General features: G+C 44.1%; 1 protein-coding gene across 2 annotated transcripts in view; it reads right to left on the reverse strand.

The window, feature by feature from the left end:
- Window positions 1–433: 433 nt before the first annotated feature.
- Window positions 434–23,772, reverse strand: part of slc24a4b (solute carrier family 24 member 4b) — a 33,174-nt gene continuing 9,835 nt past the window's right edge. The window contains exons 2-17 of one of the 2 annotated variants that reach the window (XM_063000997.1): window positions 23,405–23,515; window positions 14,173–14,249; window positions 11,177–11,251; window positions 10,947–11,031; window positions 10,361–10,464; window positions 9,192–9,266; window positions 8,329–8,354; window positions 8,184–8,237; window positions 5,835–5,926; window positions 4,939–5,108; window positions 4,546–4,687; window positions 3,832–3,998; window positions 3,635–3,749; window positions 2,491–2,603; window positions 1,427–1,492; window positions 434–983 (exon numbers count right to left, since the gene is read on the reverse strand). In XM_063000997.1, the coding sequence (XP_062857067.1) occupies window positions 831–983; window positions 1,427–1,492; window positions 2,491–2,603; window positions 3,635–3,749; window positions 3,832–3,998; window positions 4,546–4,687; window positions 4,939–5,108; window positions 5,835–5,926; window positions 8,184–8,237; window positions 8,329–8,354; window positions 9,192–9,266; window positions 10,361–10,464; window positions 10,947–11,031; window positions 11,177–11,251; window positions 14,173–14,249; window positions 23,405–23,515 (1,625 nt within the window). In that variant the 3' untranslated portion in view covers window positions 434–830. Of the gene's footprint in view, window positions 984–1,426; window positions 1,493–2,490; window positions 2,604–3,634; window positions 3,750–3,831; window positions 3,999–4,545; window positions 4,688–4,938; window positions 5,109–5,777; window positions 5,927–8,183; window positions 8,238–8,328; window positions 8,355–9,191; window positions 9,267–10,360; window positions 10,465–10,946; window positions 11,032–11,176; window positions 11,252–14,172; window positions 14,250–23,404; window positions 23,516–23,772 lie in introns of both variants that reach the window. The other variant, XM_063000996.1, reaches the window with a different exon arrangement.

Consider the following 23,772-nt stretch of genomic DNA (forward strand, 5'->3'; position numbering starts at 1 on the left):
ATCTAATGCAGATTTAATCTGGTCTGAATTCTGCAGATTTTTCTTCTCTTCTAAATACGCATTGCATTCTCATTTAATTATTAAATAAATACAAAAAACACTCATGCACATCTTCATCCGGAGTCTAGAAAGAGAAAATTGTCCATAGATAAATAAATTGGCAATTAATAGATAAATAAATAAATAAATAAATTCAGTAGTGCATAGCAAACAGGTCAGTTCTGTATATTTTCTGTAAAGGTCCGTCTCGCCCCCGCCCCGTCCGTACAGTCGTCTTTAAAAGCAGATTCGATTCGGAGGAACGTCAACCCAGAAGTGCTCCTTTTATATTCGGACGCCTGCGGTTTCACAGATTTTATAAAAAAAAAGAAACGTAAGCTGCGAGATAGGAAACCATGCACGTCATCCACATAGAGAAACACAGAAAATATCATTAATTATTATTATTATTTAATTATTAAACAGTGACAGCCCTGTAGAAAACCTCTGATGCAGAGTTCATGTGTGGAAAACGGACGGTGTATTTTCTTTTCTTTTCTTTCTTTTTTAAGCTGCCAAAAAAAGGACAAGAAGGTCCTCCTCCTGGATGGATGAAGGTCTGAGAAGATCTAGGAGTTCTGAGCTTGTTGGTGTGCCAGTGTGGATGGTGGTTGGGATTCCAGAGATGATTTACTGCAAGACTGGGGCGACGCCATCCACCCCGGTCCACTCTGAGGTAATAATGGTGGTTCAACACTACAGTGGAAGACTGGCGTTCCGAGTGGGTCGCACTCGGACGGACAGCAGCAGGAGGTTCAGGAGACACGATGGAGCGTTCGGGCGATTCTGTTCTAATGGTCCTCCCGACACATGGGCAGGTTGACGAAGGTGAACACGTTGTACTCGATCATGACGGAGAAGCAGAGGAAGATTGCGTACAGGATCAGCACGTACACGCCCAGCCTGAAGTCCAGACTCCACTTGTTGACGTGGATGCCCAGGATCTAAAGGCGCACCCAGAAAACCAGTTAGCGACCTCGACCACTTCACTGTACTGTGACAGTTTATTGTCAAAGCAATTGAACTGATTGATTAAGAGCTTTGCTCAAGGGCCCAACAGTAGCAGCCTGGCAGTGGTGAGGCTTGAACCGGCGACCTTGTGATTACTACTCCTACGCCCCCTCCGACACGTGCTCGGGTCCCGCACAAGGCGAGTTCATATGCGGATCAGCGTTGTGTATGGAGAGCCACACCCTTATCAGCATTATCAACCAGACAGCAGAGGTCATAACTGCATGAGTTATGAGGTCGCGTCCGGCTCCCACCCTGTTTGAACAACAGCAATCGTCGTTTGTGTAGGTGCCCAGCCTGTTGGATGCCAGGAAAGCTGTGTGTGTGTGGGTGTGGGTGTGGGTGTGTGTGTGTGTGTGTGTGTGCTAGTACTCACTGTAAGAGCGACAGAGCCGAGCAGCAGCACGACAGAATACAACAACCCTCGACTGTTTATCATCACCTGAGTCAAGAGAGAGTAGAGCATCATGTAAACACTTCTAATGATGTCTGAACTGTAGACATTTATAGATATAGCTTTGGGGAGGAAACCCTATTCAACCTTCCCTCCATCAGATACAGCCAAATGTCAAATGAAGCCCGGGCAGGTCGGTAGCACTGCTGAGATTGAAACGCGTGAGCTTTAACACTTCACAGTGTCACCAAGCTCTTATAATTTATTACTTAGGACAAGCAAAGTGCTCTTGTTAAGAAAAAAAAAACGACCAGGCATAACATTATGTGAAGTGAATAACACTGATTATCTCTTCATCACGGCACCTGTTAGTGGGGGGGGATATATTAGGCAGCAAGTGAACATTTTATCCTCAAAGTTGATGTTAGAAGCAGTTTGACGAAGACCAAATTGTGATGGTTAGACGACTGGGTCAGAGCATCTCCAAAACTGCAGCTCTTGTGGGGTGTTCCCGGTCTGTAGTGGTCAGTGTCTATCAGGAACAGTGGTAAACCAGCAACAGGGTCATGGGCGGCGAAGGCTCATTGATGCACGTGGGGAGCGAAGGCTGGCCCGTGTGGTCCGATCTACAGTACAGATGAGCTCCTGTAGCTCAAACTGCTGAAGAAGTTCATGCTGGTTCTGATAGAAAGGTGTCAGACAGTCTGATAGAAAGGTCATAATGTTATGCCTGATCGGCGTATTTACACACAGAATTCACCTCTAATCACACAAATATAAAGAAATATGTTTACAATTGTAGATTTGTATTCTGTCTTTATGTTTGAGCTTGTTGTCTTGTTAAATGCGTCCGGATTTATTTTCTTGTTAAATGCGTTCGATTCCTCTCCCTATTTCTCCAAATACTTTCATGTCCCGTTGTTTTTCAATCATGTCATTTGAAGGGGTTGAATGCTTTCTCCACACTCTACTCTATACTGGACATAGTAAAAGCCCAGGGTTTAGCCCTTTAGCCCGGCGGTTCACTGTGAAGCGTGCGACTTTACCACTGAGCCGTAATCGATGGCTATCGTCTGCAGAGCCCACGGCAGTCCGAGTCCCACCAGGATGTCGAACACGTTACTGCCGATGCTGTTAGACACGGCCATGTCCCCGAGACCTGCAGCACAAACACCCCCCCCCATGTTTATTGATATTCACTCCTGATCAAGACGGAGGAGAAAGAGGTGAAAGGTTGTGCAGCAGTTTGTTAATAATGATACACAAGAGGTGTCAGGTGAGGACCATCATCTAGGGGACACGGGACATGGTTTTTCAAACCCTGGTGAAGGGTTGCGAGCCGAAAAAATGGGTCCCAGTGAAAAATAAGAATAATTAAATCAACAAATTTTAACTTGTACACGGACGCCCTCTTGTGGAGGCTTTACGTCACATCTTGTAAACCACAGTGGGACCAGATTGCCACCATTCTTATTCAGTAAGCATATTTTGTCCTGTGTTTCGGGTATCGTCACCAGGATGGTGTTAAAAATCATGGACAAAATGTAAAAAGCCAATTTCAAAAAGGTTGGGACACCAGGTAAAATGCACCTTGTCCTGGTAGGTATTATTTACAAGCAAGGATGTGACAAAGTTCATCACGTTGTACATACCTGCATAGGTGAATAGCCCAACAGTTTAAAAATGAAGCATCTCGATGCATAATTGCATGGAATTTAAGGATTTCACCATCTACCGGGCATAATATTAGTAAAGGAATCACAGAATCTGGAGAAAACTCAACAGTAAACTCTATTATGCCAAGCAGAAGCCATTTATCAACAACATCCAGAGACGACTCTGACTTCTCTAAGCTCAAGATTATCTACAGTGGACTGACACAAAGTGGAAGTGTGCTGGGGTCTCACAAGTCCACTTATCAAGTTCTTTTTGGAAGTATGAGACGCCAAAGTTCTCCAGGCGAAAGAGGAAAGAGACCACCTTCGATTGATGCCAACACAAAGACAACCCGTCTGACCCTCCCTCCCTCAAACACAGCCAACTGGACGCCTGACCAGGTCAGTGGCTCTGCTAAAATTCCGAGTACTGAGCGCCGCATGCCAACCTTTAAGCCAGTGTCAATGTAAAGCTTGCTCAGCTGTATACAGTGTCACATTATTAGTCAATGATGAAACCCAATCACTCCCTCACCTTGGCGAGCAACAATCAGACTGGCGATGCAGTCCGGGACGCTGGTACCCGCCGCCAGGAACGTGATGCCCATTATGACATCAGGAATGCCCAGCGTGTAGCCAATGATGGTCACCTAAAACATCATAAAAAACAGAAAATCACAACCGGCACCAATAATAAAAGCAAAGTCAAGAAAGAAACAAGAAGAAACTCACCATCCACACCATGAAGTAGGAGAAGATGGCGATCCACACGGTGGAGAGAATGAAGGACAGCATGAAGTACTTCTCACACCGGGGCCTGGCACAGTTGGGGATGGTGAAGAAGAGCAGGAGCAGCAGAGGCCACGAGATCAACCATTTAGTCTTGTTCATGCAGCCCCCTAAACGGGCACAAACAGCCATTTATCAACAATGTCCAGAAACGCCTCCGACTTCTCCGAGATCAAGCTCATCTAAACTGTACTGACACAAAGTGGAAGTGTGCTGGGGTCTCACGAGTCCACTTATCAAATTCCAGGCCAAAGAGGAAAGAGACCACCTTCGATTGTTGACAACACAAAGAGACCCCGTCCGTCCTTCCCTCCCTCAAACACAGCCAACTGTGTGTGTGTGTGTGTGTGTGTGTGTGTGTGTGTGTGTGTGTGGACTCCTGACCAGGTCATTCGCTCTGCTGAGAGTCAAACTTCTGACTTCTAACACATGATAGCCCAAAGCTCATAGTAGGTAAGGCTTACTGCCTCATATCAAACAGTTCGTCTCATTAGAGGTTGACTCACTGTTGAAAGATATCAATCAAATTTCCAAAGTATGAACACAGTGGAGACAGTAAAGTCATCAACAAGTGGACAAAATACGGCACAACAGTGACATTACCAAGACCTGGATGATCACTGACCACTGCCCCCCCCATCCACCCCGGTCTCTTACGTGGTATAGTGAATGGTGAGGTCAGCTCTCTATCTTCTTCCTCGCTGGGTTTGTCCTCTGGTACGTTCCCATTCTCTATGTCGTTCTTTCCATCCACCACTGCGGTCTCAACCCCATTAGCTCCCTGCACCAACTTCTGCCTCTGTAGAAATAACGGGACACAACTTTAGGAATAAATATTACATTACTGTAACTATTGTAAATTAGCGCACTGGTTCGAATCTCGGCTCTGCTACCGGTTGGCTGGGCGCCCTTTAGCAGGCACGCTCAGGGCGCCTGTACAGAAAGTGGAAGGGCGCAGAGATCAGGGTGTGGCTCTCCGTACGTGAATGTCCCAGACATTATAAAAGTCTCTTACAGGTGTATGTAAACTTTCGGTCTGACTGAGCGTACCTCGGTGATGATGAGACGACTGGCCATGCGCAGACGGGTTTTGGGTCCGAAGTGATTAGTGACCATCACACGGAGTCCAGCTTCAGGAAAGCGGTAGTTGGGAGGACTGGCATTGATGATCTCGTCCACCATCACCACTGAACCTCGGGTGTACGGCTTACTGGGCTTCACTTCACATGCACAGATTATCACATCACAACACTCAATTCGGCGTCAGTTTCTGGACTACATGTTGTTTAACTGACCCTTAAACCTGCGTTCTTGCTACTGAGTGACCGAAGGAACAAAGAAAGATGTACCCTTGACAAGCAATTTATTAGGAACACCCACAGGTATGTGTATTACTTTATAAGCTACACCTATCATACACAGAAACTTTATGGATATATAATCACTGTCTGTAAGCCCTAATTTGTTCTGTCCACTTTGCCCCCATAGGACTCCCACGTTTATATAAAACACAGGATCAGAAGCAGGTACCGCAGGGAGGAACACGAAACATTTATCAGGCAGAAGCGAGCGGGTTTAGTGAGGCTAATCAGACAGACAGGCGAGCAGACCGGAGTACTGGAGTCGATTAAAGCAGAAAAAGAGCGAGAAGAGACGAGAAAGATAAAAGAGAGCGTGATAGAGCTCTGGGTTAGAAGTGCACTAAAGCAGGAGTGAAATATAATCACCCCAGAGCAAATCATTTAGGAACTGGAGCCCTTCTTTTATCCAGAGGCTTAAAGAAAAACCAAACTGCATTTCTTCTTTTATGATCTTATCTCTCAACCTCATAAGCGTATAATTATAAATAATAAATTAAAAAGCCAGCCTGCCCGTTTGATTAGCCTCACCTGCACCCAGTAAAGGCAATGTAGGGTCAGTGGAGTCAGAGCCAACAGAATCATTACCCTCTTCCAACTCGTTCCCACTCGCCGCGTTCCCGTTAGCGACGTTCTTCGAGCCCTTCCCGGTGAAGAACGCCTGCATGCTGGAGTTAAACCTGAAACACAGATGGAACAGAAGCACCAGAGATGCAACTACAGCTTTACGTCGTGAACACGGCAGTAACACGGTGAGCAGAAACCAGTCCGGCCGGTACCACACAGTTCATCTCTGCACAGCTGAAAACGGCGGGTGTGCGCTACAGGGTGGATGAGGGCGAGTCTCAAATCAGCATCCGATCAGATCTGTAATTCGCCGCACAAGTCGAATGCCGATCAAACAACGATTTCCTAACCCAGGGATTCATGATGTACCTTCATTTTTACCTTTAGATACTGATACTATTACTTGAAGACTGGATTAACAATGGTTTACAATGGTTGACATGTTAAGCCATGGACTCCACAACACCTCTGAAGGTGTCCTGTGGTATCTGGGTCCTTTAAGCCCTGTCGGATCTGTCCGAAAATGAATACGAATTCGAATCCTTTATTGTCATTGCACATTGTACTTCTACACTTGCACAACAAAATTGAAATAGAACCCCCCCCTCTCGGTGCAAGAAAAACAACAACAGCAAACAATAATACTACTATATACAAATATAAATATAAAAAAGCACTTAAACAAAACAGAAGCAGGAAAAGAAGCTATTGCACATGTGTAAAACCTAGTGATCTCTCTACATCAGGGGTGTCAAACTCACGGCCCGCGGGCCAGATCCGGCCCGCCACGTCATTTGATCCGGCCCGCGAGAGCTTAAACGACTGTATGATTGTTGTGATGGTTCGAGTCGTTACAGAGACGCGCTTCTAATTTAATGCGCTCCTGCGCCTTTAACCGGCAACTGGTGACATCGTAGTCATGGCAACTAACTTTGACCTTCGCTGAGAAGCCATGTGACTTTTACGGCAAAAGAACGCGGGTAGTAATGTAAACAATAATAATAAATATAAATAATTATCTTGCAGTATAATACCCAAGCATCGTCTGTAAGTAGTGGCGTTTATATTCTCAGTTGTTAGTAAATGTTTAGTGAGTATATCACAGCGCTTTATTTACAAATTTACCGTAATTAAATACTGTTGTTACCGTTACTATAGCAATTAGTATCTTTACACACAATTTTAACTCGTTATTTTACGTTTGGTTAAATCTCATATTGTACCAGATGGAACACTTGACTACAGCTGTGTGCTTTTACTGTATTAAGTTCTTTATTGTTTGTATTGTTTGTATTTTTAGTTCATTCTGGTGCACACAGTGTATCACACAGCTGGGAAGCAAATAAACCGACTGTATTCTGAAGAGAGCTGTCTGTCTGTCTGTCTGTCTGTCTGTCTGTCTGTCTGTCTAGCTGAGCAAGGGGCATAAACTATTAGTGTGGGCAGAACAATTGTCTTAAAATACACTGTAAAATCCTACATTAACTGCATCTCTCAAAATAGAGATAGATGATGTTAAGAAATATTTACACATAATCCCAAAGTGTACAAGAAGATAAGTAAGAAAATTAAGCAGAAGGAGGAAATTTAATGAAAGTGAAAACAAGTTTGTGCTTCAGGAAGGGAAACCGGTGCGTCTCTTGTGTTATGAGGCCGCGTCTGTGGTAAAGGAGGACAATATAAATGCAGAATTTAGCCTCCAAGAAAAACAACAGACTGCAATCACAGCAGAATACTTTACAAACGGCCCTCTGAGGGCCACCATAATGCTGATGTGGCCCTCACCCTCACCCCTGCTCTACATAGATCCATTTCACGTCATACTACACTCCCGAGAAGAGGACTGTCCGACGCCTCCTCAGTGCTGAAGGCAATCCCAGCATTCAGTGCGGTACGAACATGGAGCAACCAACGGTGTCCCTTTCAAATGTAAATAAATTCTCGTTTATTTTTAATGTGTATAAAGGTGCAATTATACAAGTGTCGTTTATTTGTAAATTCGGGCTCGTCAGGGACAGTTTAATCGCTTTCGGGACACAGAGGGAGACGTTAGCTGGCGTGAGCGGGTTGTGTTGCCTCCGCCAGTTGGTTTGAATGGCATAATCTCTGTCTAAGTAGAGCGTCTAAATAATCTGCCTTATGAGCTCCATGTCGCATTAGAATCCTCTCTACTGAGGCAGCTGATCAGCTAATAAATAGGGAGCAGGGCGGGTCACCAGGTTTTTGATCTGTGTTTGATATTGAAACCTGAACTGAGTAACTACCGTTCCTGCCATGAGTGTAACCAAAGTGTAAAACATGACGTTAAAATCTTAATAAATAAATAAATCCCCTAAAACGTCTCAAAAAGCCGCGTTTATTTCCACTCACTTCATGATGAGGATGTATCCCATGTACATGACCACCAGCACCAGACTCTCCCACCTGCACACAGGAAATCACCTGTAAGAGCCCAAATCCACCCACCACGCCCGCTAACATCACCAAACATCACCGAGTAACGGAGATCACTCACCACACGATCTTCTCATCGTAGATAAACTACAAACAAGCACAAACACATCAAATCAGTGAAATCAGTGAGCAGTTTATTAGGAACACCTATCTGGTGTGTAGATTCGTGATTATTTAATAAGCTAAACCTACCACACAGATGAACCTGGTTTGTATACAATTACTGACTGTAGCCCATGTGTTTGTCACGCCACTGTACCCCATGTATCAGGTAAATGGGACTCCCACTGAAAGGATGATGTTTGGGTGGTGGATGGTAGTGTGGTAATAACATGGTAGTGTGTGTGTGTGTGTATTCTGGAACGAGTGCAGCAGGTGCAGCAGTGTTGTTGGGGTCTTTAAATACTGTTTAAACGTGCCGGCCTCTTTATTAGGAACACATTTCCGCCTTGCTCAGGGGTCCAACTGTGGTAGCTCTGTAGTCATTGGGCTTGAACCAGCAACCATTTGATCACTTATCTACCACTGACTACAGTTAGGGACTAGAGCTTTGTTTGTTTGTTTGTTTGTTTGTGGTTGGAGTGCTGTTCTATTCCCAGCATAGCACTGACACCGAGGTGTTTAAAAATCCCAACAACACTGCTGCACCTGCTACACTCATACCAGAGCACACACTACCATGTTATTACACAATATTACACACTATATGTTAGTGACAGTGCAGTGCTGAGAATCATCCACGACCCAAACATACCTGGGGGTACTCTAAAGATGGGCTACAGTCAGTGATTGTACATCCAGAAAGCTCATCTATGCACAGTTAGTAGATATACAGGTTATTAAATAATGTCGTGTGTAACTAAATGCGTATATTCAGTGTCGGTGAGCAGACACGGCTCAACACGGTGTCCGAGCAAGACTTACTGCGATGAGCGCCAGTACAGACAGGATGTAGTACAGCGAGTCCCGAAATACAGCCCACCACGTCAACAGCACCACCTACACCCAGAGCGCACACAGTCACACAAGCACAATATTAACGTTCATATATATATAACAACACAAACATAAACAAAAAAGCTGATCTGGTCTAGACAGACAGTGAGCATGTAAGGGGTGGCCAATAAAAAACCTGTTACTTTTTACCCCCTGTGGGGGCATTTTGGACCCTCATCCTACCCATAGGTGTCTGCTTCTCCTTATCTCACAGAGAGCAGTATTGCGTACGGAGAGTCACACACTGCTAACTGTGAATCAACCATCTCTGGTGCAGGTGCCTCAACCAGCCACCAGAGGTCGCAATGGCAGCACTCACTCACTCAATCACTTTCTAAACCAATTGTCCAATTAGGGTCGTGGGGGGGGGGTGCTGGAGCCTATCCCAGCTTTTCAATGGGTGCAAGGCACACAGTTACACCCTGGATGGGGCGCCAGTCCTTCGCAGGGCAGACACACAATCACACACACACATTCACCTATAGGGCAATTCAGTATCTCCAATAAAAGCGACTGCATGTTTTTGAACCGTGGGAGGAAACCGGAGCTCCCGGGGGAAACCCACGCAGACACGGGGAGAACATGCAAACTCTGCACAGAAAGGACATTCTACCTGTCCTCCCTCAGGCACAGCTAATGTTCAGAAGGGGTGTGCGGTGTGGTGAGATGATGCGGTTCTGACTATCAGGGGTTGTACATGCGGGAACTGGAAACGACTAGATTGGGAGGTACAGGGGACGTCCCAAAGTGACTCAGATTGAAGTTGGTGCTGTGGTATGGATGGTTGGCAGCAAGGACTGGCAATCTGGTCAGGATTTCTTTGCCATCTTTCATTTTTTTAAACAGAGTGCTTGTCATTATCATCCAAATTTATGGCCAAAAGTATGTGGACACCGCTCTTAATTATTAACTTTAGGTCTTAATGCTTTTCCAAACAAAGGGTGGCAGAAGTTATAGTGATAAGAGGTCAAGCTCATATTAATGACCATATATTTCCAACAGGGTGCTCATAATCGGGTGTCCACACACTTTTTGTTCAAATATAGTCGTGGTGGAACATAAACCGATGTAGAAACGCCACCGAGAGCAAAACGTACCTGTCCAGCGAAAATCCCACACACTCCAATGATGCAGAGGATGTTGAAAACTGCCGAGCCGACGATGGTCCCGACTCCCACGTCACCGTGAGTAATGAACACGCCTACAAACACAGAACGTACAGATCTAGTAGTGGTTTAGTCTGTTCTAAAGTGCCAAAATGCCTTATTTCTTTGGCAGGTTCTTCTGGTTCATATTCGGTCTCCCTCTCTTCATCCTCCATCTGTTTTTATTTATTTTTCCGAACAATAGTATATGATTTGCTGCCTACTGAAGCTACAGCTGTTGTATTAACTGTGCCACGGTATGAGGAATCAAAGACAGTAAAGGTCTTAAGCTTTAGGTCATATGAAAAAAAAAGGCAGAAAGCACTACAGACATCTGATCCATACTGTAAAGTACGGTGGAGGATCTGTGATCTATTGAGGCTGTTTTTCCCATGTGTTTACCTGGAGATCTTAAATAAAGAATTTGGCTGCCTATGTCAAGAAATTAAACCTGCACCCTATTAAAAAGCTGCCATGAGGGATGATGGGAGCACAAAGGTGCCGATATTTTTGGAGCCAGGAGGTGAGTTTATCCTACCGATGATGGATGCGAAGAGTTCAGGTGCTGAGCTTCCTGCCGCCATGAACGTGGCTCCAGCTACATCTTCATTCAGATCCAACTTCTGCAGATCACACACACACATGTCTTACAACCTACAGTCCACAGAAGCAACCAGGGGACGTGTCCCAAAGCGCAAACACATCAATCACAGCACATCCTCCAGCATCTTCATGTCATGAGTTCACGCCAGAATCTGAAGCTCCTACCTCACAGATCTTCTCCAGAGACGTGACGAAGTAGTCGTCGCACACGATGGCCAGCGCCAGGAACATATAGAGAGCCTGAAGAGGCACAAAACACAAGTTTACTTCACACCGAGTTCACTATAGGGACAAAAGTATTGGGACGCCCCTTTTAATAACTGAATTTGTGTGTTTCAGCCACAATAGCTGCTACCAGGTGTAATACATTAATGATATAAAGGAAATTGATGTGCTTCCAACAGCTCTGGGATGAACCAGAACATCAACTGAGGCTTTCCTGACTAACGTAAGTGCTTTAACTTGGACTTAATGGGCACAAATTCCAACAGACATGCTTGCAATTCTTGTGAGATCCTTCACTCTATTTTAATTCCATTTCGTCCGACAAGCTCACAGTCGGGCGTCCGAATACTTTTGGCCATGGAAGCATGTAATTCTCTTGATACAACAGATTTATGACAAGTGCTGTGGCTGAAACGCATACATTCATATATTAAAAGGGGCGTCCCAATACTTTTGACCCCATATTGTACATTTCACACAGAGCTGCATGTGAATAAAACGTCAGTACATTAAACGCATAAGTGGTTTTGGAGTTTACAGTCTAAGCAATTAAGGGCCTTGCTCAAGGGCCCAGAGATGGCAACCTGGCAGTGTCGGGGCTCGAACCAGTGACCTTATGATTACTATTCCAGTACCTAAGCCGCTAGGTATAGGTCTCAAATAAAGTCTGTTGGACCTTCATTGAGAAGACGAGACTCTGATGGATGACTGAAGGTCAGGATCCGCCCTGGTGCTGCAGCTCTGACAGGAACAGAACCCGCCTATAGAGGGCACCGCAGCACCACCACCTCCACCACCAGACGGGGGTAGAGCGGGTGTTAAAGCCGCCCTGCCATGATTCGGTGTTACGTAACCAGGAGCAGATTGGTGCTGCTGCAAATGGGCAAGTCTAGATAAGACGGGTATTAGCGGAGCAGCAGATGAGCGTGGCGGCACTCCTGCTTCCACAACGTCGTCTCGTGATGGAGTACAGACGCCGACGGAACATTCGAACACCAGCAGAGAGGAATATTATATAAATACACACACATAATACATGTTTACTTAGTCCTGAGATGTACACAATGTACATGTGGTCAAAACTATGTGGACACATGAAGATAAGCTTGTTCACTGTCCTATTCCAAAAACCAAGAGTCTTAACACAGTTGGTTCCTCATTGTGGCTGTGTGGCTACTTGAGGACTGCTTTTCACAGGTTTTTGAGTGTGTCTGTAGGGATTTTGTGTCCATTCAGTCAAAAGAGCGTAAAATAAAATAAAAAAAGGCTATTATATTATAATTCATGTTTAGTGGGGATATTATAGCATCATGCTGGGATGACAAATTAAAGTAAACTAAAGTTGCAGGGGAGATACAGATAAACAGAAGGAGAGTGGTGAAGACGAACAGGAAGAGAAAGTAAGTCTGGAGTAAGTACAGGAGGAGATAAAGGAAGTTTAATGATGAGGGAATGATGAATGGGAGAAAGATGAACAGGGGAAGACGGAGGAAGATTAATGATGGAGACAGAGGAGGATGAACAGAAGAAGAGGAAAATGAACATGAAGAGATAAAGGAGGATGAACAGGAGGATACAGAGAAGTATTAACAGGAGGAGGAAGATAAAGGAGACAGATAAGAGGAAGATGAACATCAGGAGAAAAAATGAAGGTGAACAGAAAGAGGAAGATGAGAAGACAGAAGAATGAACAGGAGGAGAAAAGGGAGGATGAACAGGAGGATACAGAAGAGTATTAACAGGAGGAGGAAGATGAAGAGGAGGAAACAGTATTAGAAAGAGGAAGATGAACAGAAGGAGACAGAGGAGGAAGAACAGGAGGAGAAAACAGAAGGTGAACAGAAGGAGAAATATGAAAATAAACAGGATGAAAAGTGGAAGATAAACAGGAGGAGAAAGAATAAGGATGAACAGTATTACAAAGAGGAAGATAACAGGCAGAGACAGAGGAGGATAAGCAGGAGGATGAAAAGTTTTATCATTAACAGGAGGAGACGAAGGAAAAGAAACAGGAGGACAAAAAAGGAGAAATAACAGGAGATGAAGGAAGATAAACAGGAGGATACAGAATATTAGTATTACAGCAGGAGAAAAATGAAGATGAAGAGGAGGAGACATAAGAGGAAGATGCACGAAGGAGAAAAAATGAGGATGAACAGTATTTGAAAGAGGAAGATGGACAGGAGGAGACAAACGAAGATGAAAACAAGGAGACGGGGAAAGATGAACAGGAGGAGAATAAAGGAGGATGAACAGAAAAAGAGAAAAATAAACAGAAGGAGGTAGGGGAGGATGAACAGTAGGATACAGAAAAGTATTAAAAGAAGAAGAAAGGTGAAGATGAGGAGGAGAAGCAGATGAGAGAAAGATGAACAGGAGGAGAAAAAAGGACAAACAGGAGGAGAAAGGAAGGTGAACAGAAGGAGAAAGATGAAGATGAACAGGAAGAGAAAAAAGGAGGATGAATAGGAGGAGATGGAGGATGAACAAGAAGAGAGAAAGATAAACAGGAGGAGATGGGAACATTAACATGAGACGAATAAAGATCAACAGAAGGAGACAAAGGAAAAGGAACAGGAAGATAAAAAAGGAGGAATAACAGGAGGAGATGAAGGAAGATGAACAGGAACAGATCAGGGAGGATGAACAGGAGGAGACAAAGTATTGACAGGAGAAGAAAGATGAAGATGAAGAGGGGGAGACAGATAAGAGGAAGATAAACAGGAGGAGAAAAAGGAGAATGAACAGGAGGAGAAAGATGAAGAGGAGGAGACAGATAAGAGGAGGAGACAGAGAGAAGACAGTGGAAGACGGGAAGATGAAAAGAAAGAGAAACAATGAAGATGAACAGTATTAGGAAGAGGAAGATAAAGAGGAGGAGAAATAGATAAGAAGAAGATGAAGAGGAGGAGACAGAGGAGTAAAACGATTCTCACCGCTAGGATGTGTAGCAGTACAGCTCCACTCTTCCTCTCAGCGTTGGTGAAGTAATCATTAGGAAACTCGTGGATAGCTGCAACACACACACACACACACACACACACACACACACACACACACACACACACACACACTTAGCTCAGACAGTCTTTAAGTGCAGTTTGGGGATTTACTGCAGCAACCTGAACTTGAGTCGAGCTGTTTGGCAGCGACTGCAGTAAATAAACCTGCACCAGGACCAACGACAAACTCAGATCCAGCAGAAGTGAGACAGGAAACCATCGACCGACTGTCGGCATGAGGGACGTCAACCGCGGGCGACTGAAACCACATCAGGTGCCGTCCTGTGGCGCAGCAACCTCATACGCCAGCTCCCCAACACAGAAATCTGGGTCAGGTTCCAACCCCAGCTGTGCTACCACCTAACCAAGGGACCAACAGACACAACTTCCTGAGGGAGTCTGAGGGACGGGAGGTCAGATCAGCGGTCACCTTCTTGCCACTTCGACTCGTACTGTCTGGTCGAGGCACTGATCCAAGTGGAGGAAGAATACAAAAAGTAGCATGGTCCTCTGTATGTGCTGAGACTCCTGCCCTCCTCAGCAATGGTCACTTTTGTCAGCGCTCGAGTGGTACAGCGGTACAACACTAGCCCTCTAGGTCTCAAGTTCGAATCTCAGCTCTGCGCCTTAACAGACACATGATTGGCTGTGTGTCTTCAGGAGGAGGGACGAAGGCTGAAACAGGGTTACTGGTCATTAGGGCTAGTGCGGCCCCTGCTGATCGGGGATGGCAATACTCACGATTCTTCTAATTCAGGGACGCCCCCTGCTGGCTGGCGCTAAAGTTGTTTCAGGCACATCACACTGGGCAAAGAACTGCGGGAGAAATTCTGTACCACATGGAGCCTGGAAATAATTTAGGAATATCCCCAGGAGTTACCTGGGTGACCAAGGTGCCGATCCTACACAGGGTGTCAACTGGGGTTCATTTAGGGCAGCTAATATACCTGCAGACATGTGGAGAACCTGCTATGCTTCACCTAAATGTAGATTCACAACGCAGCTCCCCAAAACCCTGGATCAGTGACACCCACACTACCTGAAGAACCATAGAGCTCTAGAAGTGCAGTACCCCCCCCTCTCAACCTCAAACCCCAAAAATCTGATCAGTATTCAGAGCTCCACATTAACGGTCCTGAACCTGACGCTGTTCAGAACCCGGCCGACAGCAGCAGAACACGTGGAACAGGAGCGGGGTGGGACGGAGCGTCTGACGTCCGCTCCGAAAATAGCACCGTGTAGATGAATGTCTCCCGCAGGTCAAGGTGACCCTCGTCACCACCACAGTCGCCCTCACGCCTCTTTTATTTCCTCGTGTGTTCGCCTGCGCTGGTTCACATCATGCAGACTCGGAGGAAACATGATCCCAGATATCAGAGATACGCTTTTATTAAATATCAACACGCAGGCTGTTTCAGGAGTCCGTCCAGCACCTTAACCGCTGAACAACAGAGGTCAGGTGAAAAATAATATATAAGATTTTACATTCAATAAAAGTGTGCTGACTATAAGCTCAGTTAGTTTCGGAGGGGACCTGTGCTCACCAGTGGTTAGTGTATATAAGCCTATAGTTTTCAATAAAGGGTTTGTTCTTTATACACATCTACACGGGTATGGAGAACCTGAGGACCTCCCACACTTCAAACCAAATACCTGCAGCTCTTTAGATGCTGCCTCGGAAAACAGCTGTCCGGTTCACACTCCGCTCGTCTTCGCTCCTAATGACGCCTCCCGAAACTCTCAGGAGGAAAAACAGAACAGCTCGTTCCTCTGGGGAGGCGGAGAGAGGGGGGCTGTTGACCCCTGTAGAGTTTTCACTTCAATAACCACATAAAATAAAATATAAAGTCCAGAGTTTACGATCATCATCTCGTTCCTGAGGCAAAGAGTGATTCAAGCGTTTCAAGCTAATCAACATCTGACCCAGAACGTCCATCACAGCCCGAGACCTGAACAGGTTCATTATGTACTGACCGTCCCACAGGTCAGGGGAGGGCAGAAACAGCGTGAGTGTTTATACTGGACATTATTATGATGACTGGATTTATCACCCGGTACATAAACGTTCATGTTTAATAATCTACACATCATAAACGTCAGAACTTCTGATGTGCTGCCGGTTTAACAGCAAATTAAATAAATCCAGATAATTTATGATTCCTGCTGCAGACGCCCCACAAACAGCCTGAATTATTCATCATCAGAGCACACTGAGAGAGACGCTTCCTAATGCAGACCAACACTACACAACAAACACTACACAACACAATAAACACTACACTAAACACTACACAACACAATAAGCACTACACAATAAACACTACACAACACAATAAACAGAGCACAAGAAACACTACACAACACAAGAAACACTACACAACAATACACTATAAACACCACACAATGAACACTACACTATAAACACCACACAATGAACACTACACAATAAACACTACACAACACAATAAATACTACACTAGATAATAAACACTGCATCAACACCACCCCACAAACACTACAACACTACACTATAAACACTTCATAAGCACTACACTAAACACTACACAATAAACACTACATAAGCACTACACTAAACACTACACAATAAGCACTACATAAGCACTACACTAAACACTACACTTCACAATAAACACATCAACACCACCCCACAAACACTACACAACACAACATTACACAACACAATAAACACTGAACAAACACTGCACAAACACTTCACTACACTACATAAACACTACATCAACACTACACAAGCACTACACAACAAACACTACACTACACAATATACACACTACACTACACTACAAACACTACACCAAACACCACTACACAAGCACTACACAATACCATAAACACTACATCAACATTACACTACACAAACACTATCAACACTACAACAAACACTACACTAAACAATAAACACTACACAACACTACACAATAAACACTACATCAACACTAGCCTACATAAGAAACACTACAATACACAATATAAACACCAGACTATAAACACTACATCAACACAACTAGGGCTGTTGCGCTAACCGCAATTTTGAGATATCGCGGTATAGACCAGCCAACCGCAGGGCATGCCAAGCAACCGCATCACCGCGATATTCACGTTTTTTCTTTCTTTCTTTCTAATCTTTTTTTTTTTGTTTGTTTGTTTTGTTGCAGGGTCCATCTTGTTTTACGCTTACATTCGGGCGTAATAAATGTTAAATAAATTCATAATGAAAATGAGCTAAGAGCGACATTTTCCTGCCAACTGTTTGCATCCGTTGCTGCTGAGTTTCAGGCTTTGTGTTTTAAAGTGTAAACAATCGCAACATGAATTATAGGCAAGTTTATTAATGATCAAATTGAGTTCACACTCAATAAAATACTTGTAATTTAGACTATATTCAAACAGCCTTGGCGTACTTAAACACTTAATGACGGGTAATATGGCATTGCAGCCTGCAAATATTCTCTTGCTGGCTTGCTGGAATGATTTAAATGATTTTTTTCGTTGAATAAAAATGTATTGAAACGAATAATAACTTAAAATGTAGTATATATTGTTATGTTAATTATATCTACTAAATAGATAGTTAATAGTGGCGCGATAACCAGGCTAGATTTGCTTTGCTCTGTAAAGTCGCATGCAGGATCAGTACACGTGTATTAGTGTAACATCGGTAACGTCGGGAACATCTCTACCCCACTCAGATCCTCTCTAAACCACATCAGGTGAACATGTTGGTTCTTCTAGCGCGCATGATAACGCAGGTTTAAACTCTTACAGACTTTATTCTTTATTCTATTTTTTTTTTACCATATTTTGATTAGATGTGCATTTAGAATATTTAGCCTGAACTCTTTTTTTTTCGTTTCACAGTGCATATCTAGCCTAGGCTAGAAGCTTAATTTAAACCTTTTTTTAATAGAGAAAAGACACGCATCCCTGCTCTGTTCTGTATTTAACATTAAACACGCATTTCATTGGTCTTAAAGCTGTCCCATCTTTGTCATTATAAAGCAATAATATACCGAATCATAGCCTAACAATAAAGCTTGTTTATATAGCTCTAAAATCCAGATCAATTAAGTCATTTTCAAAAAACAAAAAAAATGGCGATATCACCGCATACCGCGATATTAAGACAGGCTGAATATCGCAAGGGGAAATTCTTTCACCGCGACAGCCCTAAACACAACACACACTACACTACACAACAAACACTACACTATACCATAAACACTATATTAACACAACAGTATCATAAACACAACTCCACATAACTACATGCTACCATCAAAATTACATTACACATTACCATAAAAACAACACTACACCACACAATAAACACTACAACACCACTACACAAGCACTACACTACACAATAAACACTACAACACCACTACACAAGCACTACACTACACAATAAACACTACAACACCACTACACAAGCACTACACTACACAATAAACACTACAACACCACTACACAAGCACTACACTACACAATAAACACTACAACACCACTACACAAGCACTACACTACACAATAAACACTACAACACCACTACACAAGCACTATACCACACAATAAACACTACAACACCACTACACAAGCACTACACTACACAATAAACACTACAACACCACTACACAAGCACTACACTACACAATAAACACTACAACACCACTACACAAGCACTACACTACACAATAAACACTACAACACCACTACACAAGCACTACACTACACAATAAACACTACAACACCACTACACAAGCACTATACCACACAATAAACACTACAACACCACTACACAAGCACTACACCACACAATAAACACTACAACACCACTACACAAGCACTACACCACACAATAAACACTACAACACCACTACACAAGCACTACACCACACAATAAACACTACAACACCACTACACAAGCACTACACAATACCATAAACACTATCTACATTACACTAACACAAAACACATCAACACTAAGCTACACAATAAGCACTATACAAACACTACACTACACAATAAACATTACATCAACACTACACGATAATCACTGTCAGATTCACGCAGTAGTGGTGCTTGATTCCACGTTGAGTAGAGCGTACACACCAATCCCCTCCACGCTGTAAATCCCTCTGCTGCACAATCTGCTCGCCACCGTGACCTTTAACCCTCCACATGATCGCACCGAATGCGCCAGCCTGCATCACCCGACCACACGGTTTAATTCCCACCAGCAACAGAGCGGGAGAATAAAAGCAGCCTGTAGCGGCGGGTCCGAATTATTTACCTCATAAACATCTCCAACTATTCAACAGATCAAAGCATCAAACCCAACCAATCAGCTACTGTTTAATGATGACCTCATGAGCGGGTAGAAACCCTGTCCGACCTTCCCTCCTTCAAACACTGATAACAGTGTTTGTGTGAACAGTTCCAACACACGTGACCACAGTTAATCTCTCTGTATCTGGCTTCTTAATGTACGGTGCTCATATCGTGTTAATGTATAGATGGTGTATAAAACAGCTGGAAGTGAATCCAGCTGTTGTTGCTCTGGATGACTGAACAGTGTCAATACCAGACTGTCCACAGTGTGCTGATCAGCAGAATCCTCAGTGCTGCCCTCCAATCTGCCCAATTAACTCCTTTATCCAGCTGAGCACACACACACACACGAGTTTCTAGGTGTTATATAACGATGCGTTTTGCTTTTCCGCACTAATGAAGAAAAGCTGGATCACTGGAACATCAAAGCGAATATGAAGCTCGCTCGGATGCAGACGCCGATCCATCTGCTCTCATAACGCTAACGAGAACACGACACCATTTATCCAAAATCCAAGCGCCTCGTTTTATTAATATATACACCGATCAGCCATAACATTAAAACCACCTCCTTGTTTCTACACTCACTGTCCATTTGATCAGCTCCACTTACCATATAGGAGCACTTTGTAGTTCTACAATTACTGACTGTAGTCCATATGTTTCTCTGCATGCTTTGTTACCCCCTTTCATGTTGTTCTTCAATGGTCAGGACCCCCACAGGACCACCACAGAGCAGGTATTATTTAGGTGGTGGATCATTCTCAGCACTGCAGTGACACTGACATGGTGGTGGTGTGTTAGTGTGTTGTGCTGGTATGAGTGGATCAGACTCAGCAGTGCTGCTGGAGTTTTTAAATATCGTGTCCACTCACTGTCCACTCTATTAGACACTCCTACCTAGTTGGTCCACCTTGTAGATGTAAAGTCAGAGACGATCGCTCATCTATTGCTGCTGTTTGAGTCGGTCATAACAGTAAAACATCGGAGTTTGAATCTTGGCGCACACACACACACACACACACACACACACACACACAGCAGTCCAGCTAAAATCTATAACTTATGTTTATGCAGCATGAGAAAGGACACAATTAGCAATTAGTTCAGCAGCAGGAGAGGGAACACTCGATCTTTTTTAATTAGCTCCTGCACCCAAACATTCTGTACCTCCTGTTTATCATCGCTTTATTCCAGCACACACACAGGAACTGGTTCCAGGGTCTCGTACCGCACCAGCGCAGACCACAAATCATGTACGACACCATGTATGGGCCACAGACTCTCAGAGAGACAAGGTCAGAGAGACAAGGTCAAGGTCAGAGAGACGAGGTCAAGATCAGAAAGACAAGGTCAGAGAGACAAGGTCAAAGTCAGAGAGACAAGGTCAAGATCAGAAAGACAAGGTCAGAGAGACAAGGTCAAAGTCAGAGAGACAAGGTCAAGATCAGAAAGACAAGGTCAGAGAGACAAGGTCAAAGTCAGAGAGACAAGGTCAAGATCAGAAAGACAAGGTCAGAGAGACAAGGTCAAAGTCAGAGAGACGAGGTCAAGATCAGAAAGATAAGGTCAGAGAGACAAGGTCAAAGTCAGAGAGACGAGGTCAGAGAGACAAGTTCAAGGTCAGACAAGGCCTAGAGACAATCAGACCTAAACACAGACACAATCAGACCTAAACACAGATGCAAACACAGACAGACACAACCAGACACAAACACAATTAGACACAATCAGATCTGAACACAGACACAATCAGGCCTAAACACAGACACAATCAGATCTGAACACAGACACAATCAGACCCAGATGCAAACACAGACAGACACAACCAGACACAAACACAATTAGACACAATCAGATCTGAACACAGACACAATCAGACCCAGATGCAAACACAGACAGGCACAATTACAGACACAAACACAACCAGACACAAACAGACCTGAACATTGACACAATCAGACAAACACAGACGCAAACACAATCAGACACAATCAAACACAATCGCAAACACAGTAACGCACAATCAGACAAACACAATTAGACACATACACAATCACAGTCGGACACAAACACAGACCTAAACACAAACACAATCGGACACAGACACAATCTCAGCCACAATAAGACACAGTCAGACAGCCACACCGTTATTTGTTGTGTTAAGGTACAAACATCCTTGATGTGTCCCTCAGTTTTAATTTCCTGTTTATTCAGGTTCAGGTATTGATAACGCAGCAGGTCAGCAGTCCCGCGGCGGATAGACTTACTGTCCACTCAGGGTTCCTAAAATACACTATAGGGACAAAAGTATCTGGACGCCTGATCCTGAGCTCGTCGGACGTCCCGTTTCAAATCAGAGCTTCTGATTGTAATTGTTAGTAAGAAATGCTGTTATTTGCATGTATTCAGTTTGCGTCACACAGATGACGCGGTAATGAAACGCTCGATCGGCTTTCTAACGACTTCCTGTTTTACTTCACCACCGGGAAACGTTTGGAGGTTTTTAATTATAAGCACATTTACAAAATAACGGATTCTGTTCCTAATGGGACACACGCTTATAAATGTAATAGCATCTGGAAGAACAGAAGCTAAGGTAAGCAGCGGTTATGATTGTTTTTGCTGTAGTTGGGATTTTGGCCGCTGTGCCGTGATTTATCGAGCGCTTTTGTTCTGTAATGAAAACAAAACGTATCAGTTGAAGCTTTTAACTGGAACCTTCTTGTTACAGAAATTACATTCATTTACACAATGAGGAGGAAAGTAAAGACACGAAGTAAAACGGCTAAATACACTCGCTAATCTGTTGATGTTTTTATCTGAACTTACAGATTATTTCTTTATTTCTACGCTACATTTATAATATATGTTTTGTGTTTATTATATTGACTCGTGTAGACTCGTGTAGACTCGCGTAGACTAAAGACTCGTGACCTGACTCAAACTCTAGCCTAAAGACTCATGACCTGACTCAGACTCTAGCCTAAAGACTCGTGACCTGACTCAAACTCTAGCCTAAAGACTCATGACCTGACTCAGTCTCTAGCCTAAAGACTCGTGACCTGACTCAGACTCTAGCCTAAAGACTCGTGACTTGACTCAGACTCTAGCCTAAAGACTTGTGACCTGACTCAGACTCTAGCCTAAAGACTCGTGACTTGACTCAGACTCTAGCCTAAAGACTCGTGACTTGACTCAGACTCTAGCCTAAAGACTCGTGACTTGACTCAGACTCTAGCCTAAAGACTCGTGACTTGACTCAGACTCTAGCCTAAAGACTCGTGACCTGACTCAGACTCTAGCCTAAAGACTCATGACTTGACTCGGACTCTAGCCTAAAGACTCGTGACCTGACTCAGACTCTAGCCTAAAGACTCGTGACTTGACTCAGACTCGTATTTTGTGACTTGTGAACATCTCTGGTCGGATGTAACGGTCAGGAGGGGCGAGTGAGCGCTGGACCATCTGATTACTGGAAAAGCTACCTTCTCTTCGTCTGAGCCAGTCGGCCTCACAGAAGATGTGATTTATCTGTACACACTTCGGCGCCGTGGAGCAGGATGAAGAAGAAGAGGAGGAGGATGATGAGGAGGAGGAGGAAGGTAAGGAAAGACTGCAGGTTCTTTCCCTGAGGAGATGACCAGACTAGATTTGGGAGGTGTAATCTCGTCAGCTAGCGCTCTTCAGCCCAGACTGAGAAGTTAATGGAGTACGAGTAGCTGAAAGGTGTGGAGGTTATCTGCAAACGTCAAACTCAATAAGCATCACGCCGCATCAACCGTAGCGTCCAACTTACCCGGCTCAGTACAGTTCTTCTCCAGCGTCACGTTCTCAGGTTCCCAGGCCATCAGCTTCCTCCCCCAGTGGCTGGAAACGTCCATCCCATCGTCCACGATCATGCCATGACCTGGAGAACATCAGAGAGAAACGATCAAGGTTCATCTCAGATCCTTCTCATAGAAATGTCTCTTAGTGCATCAAACTGGAGATAAAAATAACTCAGGCATGTTAGAGAAGCTTTACAGAACAGAGCAGCCAGATACAGATACACTCAGCGACCAAAATAATGTGGACGCTCGACTATAAGCCGGCTGGATCTCCAGTTCCAAACCTTGGGCAACAATCTGGAGTCCCTGCAGCTATAAAAGTCTTCACTCTTCTACA

Source organism: Trichomycterus rosablanca, chromosome 9 (assembly GCF_030014385.1).
Source record: "Trichomycterus rosablanca isolate fTriRos1 chromosome 9, fTriRos1.hap1, whole genome shotgun sequence".
Taxonomy (NCBI): domain Eukaryota; kingdom Metazoa; phylum Chordata; class Actinopteri; order Siluriformes; family Trichomycteridae; genus Trichomycterus; species Trichomycterus rosablanca.